General features: G+C 40.2%; 1 protein-coding gene across 4 annotated transcripts in view; it reads right to left on the bottom strand.

The window, feature by feature from the left end:
• Window positions 1-2009: 2009 nt before the first annotated feature.
• Window positions 2010-15000, bottom strand: part of LOC138052707 (tyrosine-protein kinase receptor torso-like) — a 72795-nt gene continuing 59804 nt past the window's right edge. For 2 of the 4 annotated variants that reach the window (XM_068899261.1, XM_068899264.1), the window contains 10 exons: window positions 12502-12704; window positions 9913-10097; window positions 9468-9557; window positions 7742-7996; window positions 6544-6755; window positions 6391-6431; window positions 4625-4721; window positions 3599-3821; window positions 3420-3491; window positions 2010-3275 (listed from right to left, as the gene is read on the bottom strand). In XM_068899261.1, the coding sequence (XP_068755362.1) occupies window positions 3141-3275; window positions 3420-3491; window positions 3599-3821; window positions 4625-4721; window positions 6391-6431; window positions 6544-6755; window positions 7742-7996; window positions 9468-9557; window positions 9913-10097; window positions 12502-12704 (1513 nt within the window). In that variant the 3' untranslated portion in view covers window positions 2010-3140. The remainder of the gene's footprint in view (window positions 3276-3419; window positions 3492-3598; window positions 3822-4624; window positions 4722-6390; window positions 6432-6543; window positions 6756-7741; window positions 7997-9467; window positions 9558-9912; window positions 10098-12501; window positions 12705-15000) is intronic. The other 2 variants (XM_068899262.1, XM_068899263.1) reach the window with 2 other exon arrangements.

Here is a 15000-nt window from a genome sequence, read left to right as displayed (position 1 = left end):
TATAAAATTTGAGGCAAAAAAATGGGTAGAATTTCATATACCGGACTAAAAATGGCGGAGACCAAAAAATATTGTTATTCCGATTAGGCCTTGCTAATTAGGTGTTGTTATGTTCGCTTTGTTCTTTTGTTTCATGGACCTTAATTATTTCGGATCCGGTATATGAAAGACCAGCCCAAGCACCTCCCCTCCAGAGTAACATGGTGTTGCGCGCCCAACCTCGTTCCTAGGGTCTCCATTGTCTTAGACAAAGTTAGCATAGTTTTGAGATCCCAAGAAAAATAATTTTTTTTCTTTGGTTAGTGCAACTGAATCCTAATTGTAGAGTACAACCTCGTTTCCAGGACCTCCCCTTGGTTTTGGAGCTGGGGCCGGAAGAAGCCAAGAGAACGAGCGCAGAAGGCAAGAGAGAGGTCCTGGAAACGAGGCTGTTTACAGTACTTTTTTTTAAAGCAACATGCAAAGAAGATGCTTTGAATTGGGTTAATTCACGATTGATAGTGAGTGTTTAAGGGCAATGCTTTTCCCCGATGTTTATGACGGATTCCGAAAACCGTGGCTCAATGAGGGGACTGGATCAGGCTTATTGTGACGTCTAAAAAGGGATATCGACCAGAACACATTGAAGCGAGTAAGACATGTTTGCAAAGTAATTTTTAGTAAAAAAGCGTCAGTTCAAGGCGATATGCCAAACCGGTGTGTGGTCTTTGTAGAAAGCTAAGTTCTTTTGCATGAGTCACTCAGCCCAGTCTTCCCCCCCCCACCCTCCATCGGGAAGGGCGTGAAATTCTTCAACCAAAATTTTGGCAATGATAGATTTTAAAAAAGCACTGTAAGAGAAAAGGTTCAGTTGCAATTTAAAAGAACAAGTTAGGAAAACAGTGGTCAACATATGCTTCTAGAAAATTGCTCGTTATTTTAAGTTGAAAAGGAGACGTTTGTCTGTGGCTAAGCTAAAAAATGTTTTGCGTCATCGTCCCCGCAGTGAACGTTGTTTTAGATGTCAACCTGTCACAGAATATAGAACGTTCCATATGTTGTCGATAGTCCTGTTCAGACTCACTGTAGATTTCTGCTTGTGATGGGTAAGTCAATGTGCATTCAATACGTTTTCTGGCCCAGCTTGTCTGTCGACAATTTTCCCCTTCTAATATATGTCAGCTTTGTTTAAGAAGCCCTCTCCAATAAGCTACTTTCAAAAATACCACGATACTCTTTGCCCTCCAAAATTTTGCATAACCATTGCTTTTATTTTCTCTTGGGACCATTGCAAATCCCAAGAGAATGCTAATACAAACCAAGAGACCATGATAGTCTCTTGTACAAACAAAGGGTATTACGGTATTTTTGAAAGTGGCCTAATGTTCCAGTTTCTCTTGGGACTTACAAGGGTCCCAAGAGAAAATACAAACAATGCTTATTCAAAATTTTGGAGGAAAAAATAAAGAATATTATGGTATTCTTGAGAGTGGCCAAAAGACACCTTATGTATATACCTACCTTACCCGCCGCGTATAAGCATCTAAATGTAATAAACACTACAAACATGGTCATTAGATACACTTACGGTCCTTGTGATAATGACTGCCTGTTAGTGTTACGCTCCCTATCAGTTGCCTAGAAAAGTGTCTTTCCTCTTACACCTTTCGTTGCACCGTTTCCCCCACCAATAGATGGTTTTCACTCACCTGAGTTGACGGCCATTTTGGTGTACAAAACAATAGAAAATATTTGCGCAGAATTTGCATAAAAGTAGAGTTCAGTCCCCAAGGGAAAGGATGTCTATTGTTCCAGTACACCAAAATGGCCGCTGTGACGTCACGTGAAAACCGTCTATTCATGGTAACATGTGGTTCTGTTTTAGTCTCCTTGTCTATTTTTCTCGTCTCAACATTGTCCTCTGTACGTTCTTACTTACAGCGAAGAAGCTATTGTGCCATCATTTGAATGTCTGACCTCCCTTGTTCCCCTCTTTCTTCACAAACATAAATCAGTGAAACACAAAATTTTACTCTACTTTCTTTTTTATTATGCCAATGCACCATCTACAACATAACAGAGCACATACTTTAAGTGCAGCTTGCACTTTTACAAAAATTACCAAAATTAAGAAATTGATTTATTTTACTTATCGTTATGTGCTCTTTTTCTTTAAAATGTCAAGGACTATCGCTGTTTCTAATTTCGGGCCTGGCATATTTACTTACAAGCTAACTTACTTTGTATTTCTTGTTCCCCTCCTTCTTTAGAAACATAACGCAGTGAAATTCTACTATACTTTCTTTTTTATTATGCCAATGCACCATCTACAACATAACAGAGCACATACTTTAAGTGCAGCTTGCACGTTTACAAAAATTACTAAAATTAAGAAATTGATTCATTATACTTATCTTTATGTGATCCTTTTCTTTCAAATGTCAAGACCTATCGCTGTTTCTAATTTAGGGCCAGGCATATTTACTTACAAGCAAACTTATTTTGTGTGTTTTTTTGTCTTTCTAAGAATACACGTTTCATCTTTCAGCTTCACAAATCTACTACGTATATTGATGGAGATGCTTTATGCTTTACAACCTACAGGATCCTCGCGGGATTTTTCTCAGATTAAAGGTAAACGTTTTTCAGAGATATTTGGCACTGCCATACACTTTTGCTTTGAAAGAAAGGTTTAAATACCTGGTCGAGTTTTTAGGTTTACTGGGGTCTCAGAAGAAGCCATGGAAAGAAATTCTTCTCGCCAACAATGCAATTAAACTTGAGTTAACTGGTTATAAGCAAGTCATTGTGTTTGTCTTGACCATGAGATGGGGGAAGTTCTCCAGGGGGCTATAATAATAGTGTCGTCTGAGATTCTCTTATTTCCCTACTAGTTGGGGTGCAGGCGAGCAAAGTCACGTCAAGGCAGATCTTGGAGCTTTGAAAGTGAAAAACGCCTGGTCCCTGTAAGTATGTAAGCCTAAAAGCGAGCAACCTAGCTTACTTCATCCGGATTAATATGTCACTCAATAAGAAACAAACAAACAAACAAATAAATAAGCAAAAGCATTAACCGGTTCAGTAGCAATCTGACTGCAATGTCTATCTAAAAACCAAGAGAACTAAAGCTAAAGTTAACATATCTTAAGTACTAAAAATACTTATAGCTTAGTTACGGTAAGCGAAGCATTTGGAGACAACTGAAATCCATCAGCTTGAAGACTTGCAATGGGCACATTCTGAGTGCTTACATCCTGAATGTTTTCCTGTTCGTAAACTTCTGACGTGTCTGGCTCCTGTCAACAATCAGAAAAAAGTAAGATAGCATATTTTTCATTTGTTTCATAGGTGATCTTAACAAACCAATTCAGCTCTCAAGCAAGGTCCAGCACATCCCTGCACTGTGCAGCTTGAAGCTTCTAATGTATTATACGACTTGCCTTGGACACATTCTGTGGGTTTTCAACATCGACGATGGCTGGTTCTTCAGCTTCTGCGGCGTTTGACCCCTGCTAAGATCAAAGTTATGATAGCATAAGTTTTAAAAGTTATTTCCATACACAAATTTAACTCTGCTATGCAAGACCCAAGCACAGGTAGCTCCTATTGCAAAACTTACCGTGGACACACCCTGTGGACTTACAACATCAAGGTTGTCCAGTTCGTCATTTTCTACTGTCTTTGCCTCCTGTGTCGTATAATAATATTTCGAATCATCCTTTTTGCCAAAGTCAAAGTAGTCCCCTTGCTCCTCCAACATATCGTCAAGTCTTTTATACAGCCGCTGAAAGCTTGGCCGTTCATCTGGGTCTTGGTTCCAACAGTCTGTCATCAAGGCGTACCTTAAAAATTAACAAAAATAGGAATTTCTTTCTTCCTGAAGGAAAATCGATTTTCATACAACCTGCTAACCCTGTTTCCCCAAAAATCATTCGTAGGTTCCTGATTCGAGCGAATTTCATTCTTTTACGTCTCGTAGACCGTATTAATTAATGGAGGCCAATACATTATCCCTTTTTCCTTGTGCTAATGAAACCAACTAGCCTCTTTTGCATGAACAAAACACACAAAAAATGTTGCTTTGGAGCGAGGCTAGTTGGTCTCATTAGCACAAAGACATAAGTTTATCTTTTGACCGCCATTGATGAATATGGTCTGCAGATATTTTAAATTCTTAAAGGCTTTATTTATACTAAGGTTTCTGTTCTTGTAGCGCCAAGGCAACCGTATTTTTTGCACAAATAAAATGAATTAAATTTGTGTCTTGTATTTTTGAGTAGATCTGTGTTGATACGGAAGAAAACGAAAGTAAGGCCAAGCCGACAGTGGTTTTGGATCTCATTTTCCAACTGAGTCACAATTTTAAATGTGTTAAATTGCAGTTGCCCAAAACTATTTTTTTCTGTACTTTTCTTACAATGTCTTTAAATGTAAAGTAAACGTGGCTGAAGCTCAATTAATAATAACTAGAGCCGAGCGGGCGTGCCTCTTGATTTATGTTGAAGCATTGATGTCTAAGTTGACTGATGCAGGAAAGTATGAAAATAGATTAAACACTCACTCTTCCTATTAATATCAAAACACTGCACCTTTTTCATAAAACTGCCTACAAGTACTTAGGAAAAATCACCTCCGTTTAACTTACACAGGGTCTGTGCACATGTCAGGTTTTTCCAGTCTGTAACCTGCTTTCAAATTCTCCAAGAGCTGTTTGTTCTTCATTAGTGCGTAAGGAGACCCCCCTGTAAATGATCGACATAATATGCATCAAGACAAATCATGAACCATAGAAAGGGGGGAGGGGGTGCTCTAATGAAAGAAATCCGAGACTAAGACTTAAGATGCAAGAGGTGAAGCGAAGATAATTTTCAACCAAGAGTTCAAAAGTTTTCCAACCGTAAATAAGAAAGCGAAGGACACATTCAGAAATGGAGATCCTATGCACAGAAAATTGGGAAGGAAGATCAAGGTCGTTTCATGGGCCTCATTCACGCGGTGGCCATATTGGCCAGAGACAATAGATTTCGTACCCCGAACCTCGAGTTGAAATGTTTGGGAACGAGTTTCGGTAGGACAAAACAAAAGTTTTCAATCCCTCGGGACTCAACATGGCCTCCGAGTGATTAAGGCCCATTGTCATCACGACCTGTCTTTCATCCAAACCAGCATTTGTTTTCCCTTTCGTTCGCTTGCTGCTTCAGTTCCTTATTTAATCTGTTAAACCCTTGGCCATTCCTACTTACTTACTTCATTTCTTTACTTGCTCATTCAGTCAGTCAATAAGTCAATTAGTCTTTCGGTAGCCACTCAGTCATTGTATCAGTCAGTACTTTCGATGGTTGCTTAACCAGTCGGATGGCGAAACTTGGTTCCTTCCCTCACTTGTTTTACTCATTCAGTAAGTCCGCCCGCAAGCCAGTGTCGGCAGGGGTTTCCTTTGAGGCTGGAGGCCGGGCGTTTTATCCAGTCGTTTCCCATTCCATGTCTGGTACTTTGATGCCAATATTTGAAAGGTTTTGCTTCATTTTTTATTTTTATATATTTTTTAATTACGTTTTATAGAAAATTTGAGTGAACTCCAGTCTTGCCTGGGAAACTGATTCTTGGGTTCCAGAAACATTGGAATCCAGTGTTTCTGAATGTTCTATTAAAAAATTTCCTGGGGGGGGCATGTTCCAAGAACCCCCCAGTACCTAGCGCCTTTAGCGCTCGCAAGACGCCTTGCGGCGCCAAAAAGTGTCACGTCTGGTGCTTTGAGAAATATGTCCGCTACTTTGCAAAACTGTCCTGTCAAAACCCTGGTGTCGGTAGGACAACGTAAGTTGGTTAGTCAGCCAGGCGGATGGGCATCCTTCCTTTGTTCCTTTGTTCACTCATTCAGTTAGTCCGTCACGACAACGACGGCTACGAGAACCAGCGCCACATAACAATTGGTTTAATTAGCAAAAACACATACTTCTGCATGCCCCGCACGTGCGTTTAACATTTTGATACACTTCTTTGAAGTTCTCGTCCTGACAATGAAGTGAAATAATCAAATTTGAAGTTATGCGCAGGAAGCGAGCATTGGACGATGAATTTTACATTTTCTCTTCAAAAACCCACACCGTTCATACCAATTTTGTTTCTGGAATGTGGATAAACACTTTCATTTCCAAACGACTTGAAATAATCGCGAAATTATTGCAATAACGGGGAATAATAGTTTTAGATAAAGTTCTCGCAGCCGTCCTTTTCTTGAGGTCTCTAAACGAGTCCTTTTAACTGACACTGATCGTTACAGATAAATACAATTTGGAACAACTCTAAAGGTCCGGATCACAAACACTTTTCCTTTTCACTTCAGTTTCCAGCTAACAGCTCCATATATAGTACAATATGTTAATTAAAATTTCATAACTTATCACTGACCAAGAGTTGCAATTTCCCACAGGACCACTCCGTAGGACCAGCTGCAAGTAAAACAAAACAAGTTAATACCTATGTAATCCATTGAATTAGTAATGCACTAGCATCTAGTACGTTGTATTCACTGACTCTAAAAATCCCAGACTTGATTCTTACACATCGGTCTTGGTGGTAAAGATCTCTTCAAAAAGTGACTCTGGAGCCATCCACTTCAATGGCAGTTTCTTCCCATTGTCTACTTTGTACACCTCATGGTACAACTGCCGCATCAATCCGAAGTCACCAATTTTGACTTTCTTGCCATGTCCCACCAGAATGTTCCTCGCTGCTAGGTCCCTGTGCACCAGACCCTTCTGGGAAAGATAGGTCTGTAAAAGAAAAATGATTATGGGTATTGCAAGGGATTTGTGATGTTAAAGTCAGTTTTGAGGGCCCAAGGCACTGGATTCTTACAAAAATATCTTTCCTGGAAGAGTGTAGCCTCCTATCGCAGACTCTTTTTAAGGTCAATTGTTTGTTCCTCTCGCCCACAAGAACGCCACATTCCTTTCCCATTGTAGGACGCTAACCAATGATTTGCCTTTTATTGTTAAGAATGTGACCAGATAAAAAAGCTGTAATAACGTCCACTGAAATTTGAAACTTGAAAATTACACGCACTTTAAGGTGAAGGTTAACTTTCATACCATATTGAAGACGATCTCTGATTGGTTGAAAGAGGGAAAGGAATGTGGGGTCCCGTGAAGCAGACTCTTGGAGGTGGGAGAAACGACTGACCCTAAAAGAGTCTGTGATAGGAGGCTAAGACCAGCAGAGATGTAACCGTCTATTTAGTGCTAATCCAATAGAAGTGGCACTCAACTTGTTTCCTTGAGGCACATGTGCTAATCCTGGTGCCAGCACGTACCAAAGAGTTTTAATTGGGTTTCGCCGAGAAAGGGCGTTACATACATTTAAAAGAAACGTTAAAATATCATTCAAAAAAACGCTAAAAAACATGATGGGGAGTAGAAAAAATAGCATATCATCCACATATGACCATCCCAAACCTCTGTTGTATGAAAAAAGTGATTACAAAAGAGCTCAAGAAGAGTGAGCGAAGCATAGATCTTTCAAGCAGATCTGATGTTGTTGAGATGAAACCAGTTGAAACAGGACTTTGGGCTTGCCATTGTTTGGTTATGTAACTACTGATCATGTCATCAGCATCCGACACCAAAGATCGACAGTAACGCACGCAAAAACTCCGAAACTTGCTGAGAAAGACGGAATGAATAAGAAATTAAACGCAGGAAAAGAATAAGACAAATACAAAAAAAAAAGAAAGAAAAAAATCTGGCTATTTACCACTTACCATGCCACGTGCTACCTGCCAGGCAAGCTTTACTGGATCAAGTGGAGCAAACGAGTCACAATCCTCGTCACATTCATCAGCTGTATTATTAGTGGAGGCATCTTCCTGGTTTGATGCGGATGATGAAAACGTTACAAAGGGTGTTTTCAAGTCAATAGTAACAGAAGCATCAACTTCGGATCCGTTTTCTTCCACAGATATGGAAGGCCCAATGTTTTCATGCAATATTGTTTTCTCTTCTTCTGTTTGACCATCCTAGATATATATATATATATATAAAAAAAGGACCATACAGATAACTTGAAATGAAATAAATGTATCTCTAAAAAAGTGCTTAAAGACGAAATGACGAGGTGATCCTCGCATTTATCGTCCAGATAAGTGCGAATATCGCTTCTTCATTTCGACAGATAACGTTAGTGAGTAAAACTAAGAAGGGGCCATTGCTGCCAGTTTAGTTGAAAAGTACATAAATATTGGCCATTATATTATATTATATTATATTATATTCAGCTAACCCTAACCGCAACGGTTGTTAATGCGCTAGAACGTTTCTAAGAGATTCTCAAAACTTCACATTCGTCAACATTAAAACTTAGTCCCCATGATGCCATCCGGTTAAACAGGCCGTACAGATAATTTTGCAGGGCTTCGCAGTCCTCTTGACGACGAACAACTCTATAACACTTCGTATCATCAGCATAGAGAGCCATACTGGTGCATGGGCTGACAAACTTGGGGAGGTCGATCACGTATAAAAGATATAGGAACGGAGCCAACAGGCTGACCTGAGGAACACCCTCTGAGATCTGGAAGTCAATTGCAAATAGTCCGAGAACCAAAAGAGAAGGGGACCCGAGATGCCGTACAAACCAAGCTTGTGAAGAACACGGCGGTGTGGAACCGAGTCAAACGCTGAAAACACTGATCAGGGTAGATCATATCGATCTCATTCCCTGCATCCAAGGCTGTCCCAAGGTCGTTCAGAACGGACAGAAGCTGTGTCGGAGAGCTGATAGTAAATCTGCCAGTTCGGGAATAAGTTTGGAGAGCACACAGCGTTCGCAGAGCTTACTGACGATGGAGAGAAGTGAGATCTGCCTGTAGTTGGTGACATCGGTTCTTGGCCCCTTCTTGTGCAGCGGGCATATATTATTATTATTATTATTATTATTATTATTATTATTATGCTGTTGACATAAAAGCTCAAATATACCGTTGCTACAATGATTATAATTGGTCACTACATCCAAAAATTTTACTAAATGTCGCCTGTTATCGTAAGCTTGAGCTGTAGGCTTTTTGCATGTGCATGTCTCTCTGTTGATGTTCGGTAGTATGACTCCGTACGGAACATGCCAACAGACAGCAGTAAAACTAATATATAGCTTTAGCCAAGCCTAAAAGCAGAGCTCCGGGGTTCTTTATTCTTACAAGAAGTTAACTTGGCTTGAGACTGCAATCCAATCGAAACCCAGTACCTAGTCAGCGGTCAACTTCAAAAAAAAACCCAGCTGACCTCGATGAGCTCAAAACTTGAGCCCACGATATGGTCACGTAATACTGGTCACATTGGCATACATGGACGGGTGGACGCACGTACGGTCGTGGACTACAATATCTTCTTACCCATGATGCTATACGTACGCGCCTTTGACGCGCGGAGCTCCGCTATAATAAAGATGAATCTTTCACACCGAATAAGACCAATAGTGAAAGGATGTACCTGGTCCGTAGTTGAGTTCTGTTCCCTTGCTCCGTTGTACATCTCTTCATCTTCGTCAACGACGGTAGCTCCAACGGTAGATGTTTTTATCTGCGTGGACGAAATCAGGGCCAAGTTGTTAGAAGCGAGATAACTTCACATCTCCAAAAAACGATGTTGGAACAGTCCGAGCTAAAACGCAGGTGTAATGAGTTTTGGCTTGTCATCTTTTAATTGTATGTTTGCTTGAGTCTACGATACTGGTTTGTTGTTGTTGTTTTTTTTCAAACAGAAAATGAGAAACGTTTTAGCAACTACGGGACACCACGTTAAAGGCCGATAAAAAAATTGGATGTGGCGAGATAAGATGAAGGAAATACTGTCCTGTTATAACTTACAAGTGCACCTTAGGTAAGTGTACTAGAAAAATATCTACTTCCTGTTATTAGGGAGGAAAGCATATTACCTTGCTTCTCTTCGCTCTCAACCACTGAAGTAAGTCGCCATGAGGAATGTACTCGACAATCAGACGAAGTGGAGTAGCTGTGGTCCAACAGCCCACGAAATTCAGCAGGTTTGGATTCTTCCCCACTACCTTCATGGTCTCAATCTCATCCAAAAATTCGTATTTCTGCTCTTCAGTGGCGTTTTCTTGAGAAAAAAAGTCATGAAATAATGTTGAACAAATCAGTTTCAAAGTAGGTTGCTTGATGCCGGGACAAACTAGGCGATAAGTCGCTGCAAAACGTCGCGGGGACAAGTCGGCGCAAAAATTCGCCTTGCGTGACACGGTTAATTTTACAAAAATCACTGTCGCTGAGGCAGAATTTTGTCGCCGCGATTAGTCGCACGAATTTAAACGAGTTTGAATTCGTGCGACTAATTGTAGCGACACAATTAGCTGCGTTGTCGCACCGTGTGTATACTTCCGGCAAAAAATAATGAATATAAATGAACCAATGAGAGAGCGTCATATGGTCAGCCATATTGAATTAGATAACTATAATTCACATTCCCCTTCATACGAGACCACTGCGTGTGCACCGAACAGGCGTCGTGTCGCAGCGACTTGTTTTGCAAGTAGTACACATGGAGCAACTTATCGCAGAGACCTGTCTCGGCGACTTGTCGCCTAGAGTGTCCTGGTCTTTAGGGTTTCAGTCTGATGAACGAGCATTTCCGTTTTTTCTAATACAGGGCACAATGGAGTTTAGAAAAACCTTCATGTGGAGTCCTTAATTGCCAGTAGCTACCGTGCCTTCGTGAGATACAAATCAGAAGCTACGATTCAAGCAGTAACTGTCACTTAGAAGCTTGCGAAGGTCTGATAAGCGAGTAATTAGTTTAAATCTTTGGCATTTCCTTAATCATTGTTGCATGGGTTTTGTAAAAAGGTTTTTTAGTAATTAAGTTTATTTTACAAACTTTATTAGTTGTCAAGTCTAATCCTTTAAACTAAGTTTCTTGTCCTCGTGGTCTTTACAGTTGGTCTGATATCGTTTTAAATTCGCTAGCAATCGAGGTATCATTAGTTTTTTTCAGCAATATGTTATTACCACGTGGAGCTATAATTTATACTCAGACAGAATTTTTCCGGAGTACTTCAGTGGCTTGTACCTGGTTATATTCCATTATTAAATTTTCGACCTCGGATATTGCGTTTTTAGCTTTCTGATTGGTTCACTCAATCTCATTGATCAGCTCATATACTGTATGCCCTAATATGAAAAATGATTGTGTCAAGTGTTGCCAAGCTGGAAACTAATTGGCCTTAATTTCCAAATGCCCAAGCTTTCAGAAAGTAATGAAAATTTTATAAAACAATTATTTCATTCACACTTGTGAATATGAGACTGGTTATCGCCAACTTAAGGTAATTCCCTTGAAATTGTTCTACTATCAAACTTTTTTGGAAACTTGGCACAATTGACATTCATGATATGAACATTAAAAAAATGCAATAAAAAAATGGGGTCACCGTGCTTGTTTACGCGTCAGCAGGCTCTTTAAATGGGGTATCTTTATTGTTTTCGCGTTAAAAATTCGAATCACCTTCATGAAGAATTAAGTCTTGGTTACTTCAAAGACACAAAATTTTACTTTGAAAATAAAGCTTCTTTTATTTACATAAGCAGTAATGCCTCATTTACGCCGACTTTGATTCCCTGGTTGTGGGAATAGTGCACTTTTTGGGAGAGTTCCGTGGTTAGCTTGAAGTCCTCGCCTTGGGTAAAATACACCCAGTACGGAACTGTTTTCCAAAAAAAATTCATGTTCTACTATCAAACTTTTTTCTTCTTCAAATATGTTCTTTATTGGACTGGTCTTAGCAAATACCTGAAAAAAAATCGGGGGTCACCGTGTTCGTTTGAGAGAAAAGGAGCATTTATTTCGCTATCGGGTTTAGTTTGAGCGAAATCTCTTACGTTTTGTATGCGCACGTGCTCATGTGCGCGCGCTAATGACACGAGAATCGTGCGCAGTAGGGATGCGCAATGCAATATGAAGGAATTACCTTAACACTACTCGCCTCATTGGCTGTTTACAATCTCATATCTGATGTGCGCGCGCGGAAAAATTGTTAAATAAAATTTCAGTTTACAGCTTATTGAGTCAAGGGAATAAATCACGTGTCCCTTATCCCTACATCAAGAACACTTTATTTCGAAGTCAAACCCGTAAATTAGTCCTTTAATCGCCCTAAACCGGTTAACCCTTGAGAGTCGTTTGGTGTTGCATGCAGTGTCATGACATGAGAGCAATCACGCTCATCGACATAAAGCTATAATGGTAATGAGATTCACATTAGTTGGTGTAGGAGTCACAAGGTCACCCTCTTACCACGACGTCATCGAAAACCCCAACCAAAGAGCGGTACATGAATCGAGATTCTCTAGAAGAAGCATTCAAATTTTTACAATGCAGTTGAAGTCGAAGCTAAATAGTTGATGCTTGCATTGCGTACTTATTTACCTTAATTGACTCCCGGGATATAAATGCAAGGTAATTACTTCGGTGTGTGATCCATACAAGGAATAGACACTTTCATACCCACCATGTAATTCTTTAACAGCAACGATCTTGTACTTGAAATTTTTCTCACACCAGTCTTTGGTATTCTTGTTAAAGAACTCCAATCCGTCAATCAATTTGGCTTTGTGCACCTTGCCAAATGCTCCTTGACCCACCTCTTCCAATGATTCTATTCTCTCCGGAGGAATTTCGCAGGAATTCAGTGGTTTAATATCCTTTGCTGTCCTAAAAAAAAACAACAACAACTCAAAGTAACAACATCAATTACAGCTATCCAGATGTGGAAAAGGTTTCAGTAAGTTATGGGACTCACGCAACGTCACAATAAATTTTATTTTAGGTCGCAGCAGGAATGGGGCTTATCCCTAATAGTTGGCTACGAGTGCTTTACTTTTGGACCATAAACAAAATAGAGCTTTCACAACAGCCTTTCTTGCTATCTTTTTGTTTTGTTTCTGCAACTCTGAGACTACGCGAGACCAATCCATTGAGGCTTAAATGAGATTTGTGTCACAGATCATCATTTGAACAACCCTACACCTTTCCTAATGATACCCTGCAGCTTCGACTCACCCGTGGACCTTCTGATTACCTCACAGAGTTCTAAAGTGTGATGTCATAAAAAACTAAATTTGTGAAATTATGGGATTTTTCGGGGTATAGAGTGTTTTCACCCACACGTGAACAGTAACCTTGTTTTTCTACCGAAACGAAGGAAAACGTTTATATGACACAACAGAGCTCAATTCCCGGAGAATTAGTTGGGGACACCAACATGGCTGCCGTTCCTTTGTTTAGGGACACCAATGTAGCCGCCGTGAGGTCACATGAAAACACTCTATTATGAAAGGACAACATCCAAAAGGCCTACTCGCTAAAAATGAGCATTTCAAAGCAAAAAAATGTCTTTGAGATATTAGCCCAGTTATGCTCATGTGACAATGGTCTCAGTCTCTTTACTGCTTGCACTCAAGTGTCGAAATGAAGTATATTTGCAATTGTACAGAACGAGATGTTTCATGTTAACCCCGGGTTAATGAAATGAAGAGATTTATTTTTCGATGTTGACTCAGGGGAACTCTGAAAAAATCAGAGTGACCATTTGCAGGAGTCGAACCTACACTGTACGACATTCCGATTACTAGTTTGGATACTCTAGCTGCCCCTGAACTATAGGAAACTAGTGGAAGCTTGGCCATTAAACAACAAATGAATCATGGACAAGTTCTTCGGAACAATTCAGCATTTTATCTTTCAACTCACTTATCGCATATTCTGGACTCTTTTGCAACCCCCTTTGCCCCATTCAATGTTACTTGAGGGAAATGAAGTGAAAATAGTGTGCAGGACTGAGAGTGGACCAGTTTATGCCCAACACTGATTGGGTGGGGAGGGGAAAAGCGCCCCAGTGAAGTCCCAAAAATGTGCACTGGAATGAGTGTCCCAAAGGAATTTGTCCATGATTGTAGGTTCCAATGACAACTGTCCCTCTATCCTGCAAGGACTGAAATTGTCTGCAGCATGCATTGATTTCTTGCTATGTAAATGAAGTCGATGACAAATGTTAATCCCGGTGAATGAAATGAAGAGAGGATATTTCCGATGGTAAATCGGTGATACTCGGAAAGAATTCGAGAGTTCCTTTGCAGGTATTGAACCTACGACAGCCTTCCAATGACTAGTTCGGATGCTCAAGCACTGAGCTATAGAAGACTCGTTGGAGCCAGGCCATGATCCAAGATTGCGATGGTGTCTCGGGGATACTTGGAAAAAATCCGAGTGCTCTTTTTCAGGAGTCAAACGAAACCTACAACCTTCCGATTACAACTTCAGATTCTTCACCACTTGGTTACAGGAGACTCGTGGGAGCTACAATCAGTGGCAAAAGTCTTGGGACGCTCACCCTTTTAGGTTGGTTTTCTTATTTAGTTTCATTAATTGTATTAAATACGAAAACCGCCTCTTCACGCTTCAGTAAACATGGAACTAAGTTAACCGGATTGAAAAGCCCTGTACAGGCCTGCAAACGATCGCGTCCCGTAATTAAATGATCCCTGGACCAGAAATGATCCCCAAATTGGACAGCAAATAATCCCCGGACCAGAAATGATCCCTAAACGTTAACTGGACCGCCAAATGTTCCTGGACCAGAAATGGTTCCGTCATCAGTAATTACATGTAAGAATGGAATGGACTCGAGAATTTAGAGAGAGGAAAAAAAGGAAAGAAACTTTATTTACCGGTAAGTGTTTTTGTATGTTCACGTTATGCCGAACTCATCACAGACGAAAGGGGAACAATAACTTCCACAAAATTCAGTTGTCCCACCAGACATGAATTTTTGAAGGTTGAATCCCGAAAAGTCGCTTCGTTTTTTTCTTTATTACTTTGCCAGAGCATATACCAGCGGCTGCGAAAAAGTTAAAGGAGAACTGAAGGCTTGAAGATCAAATTTTTTTGTGTCTTATTATTATCGAAATATAACGTCCTTTACCTAAACAAACAGGAAAAATCCTTTTTC

Source organism: Montipora capricornis, chromosome 6 (genome assembly GCF_036669925.1).
Source record: "Montipora capricornis isolate CH-2021 chromosome 6, ASM3666992v2, whole genome shotgun sequence".
In the NCBI taxonomy this organism is placed as follows: Eukaryota; Metazoa; Cnidaria; class Anthozoa; order Scleractinia; family Acroporidae; genus Montipora; species Montipora capricornis.
The sequence above is the reverse complement of the archived record's forward strand: the minus strand, read 5'-3'. Positions and strand labels throughout refer to the sequence as shown.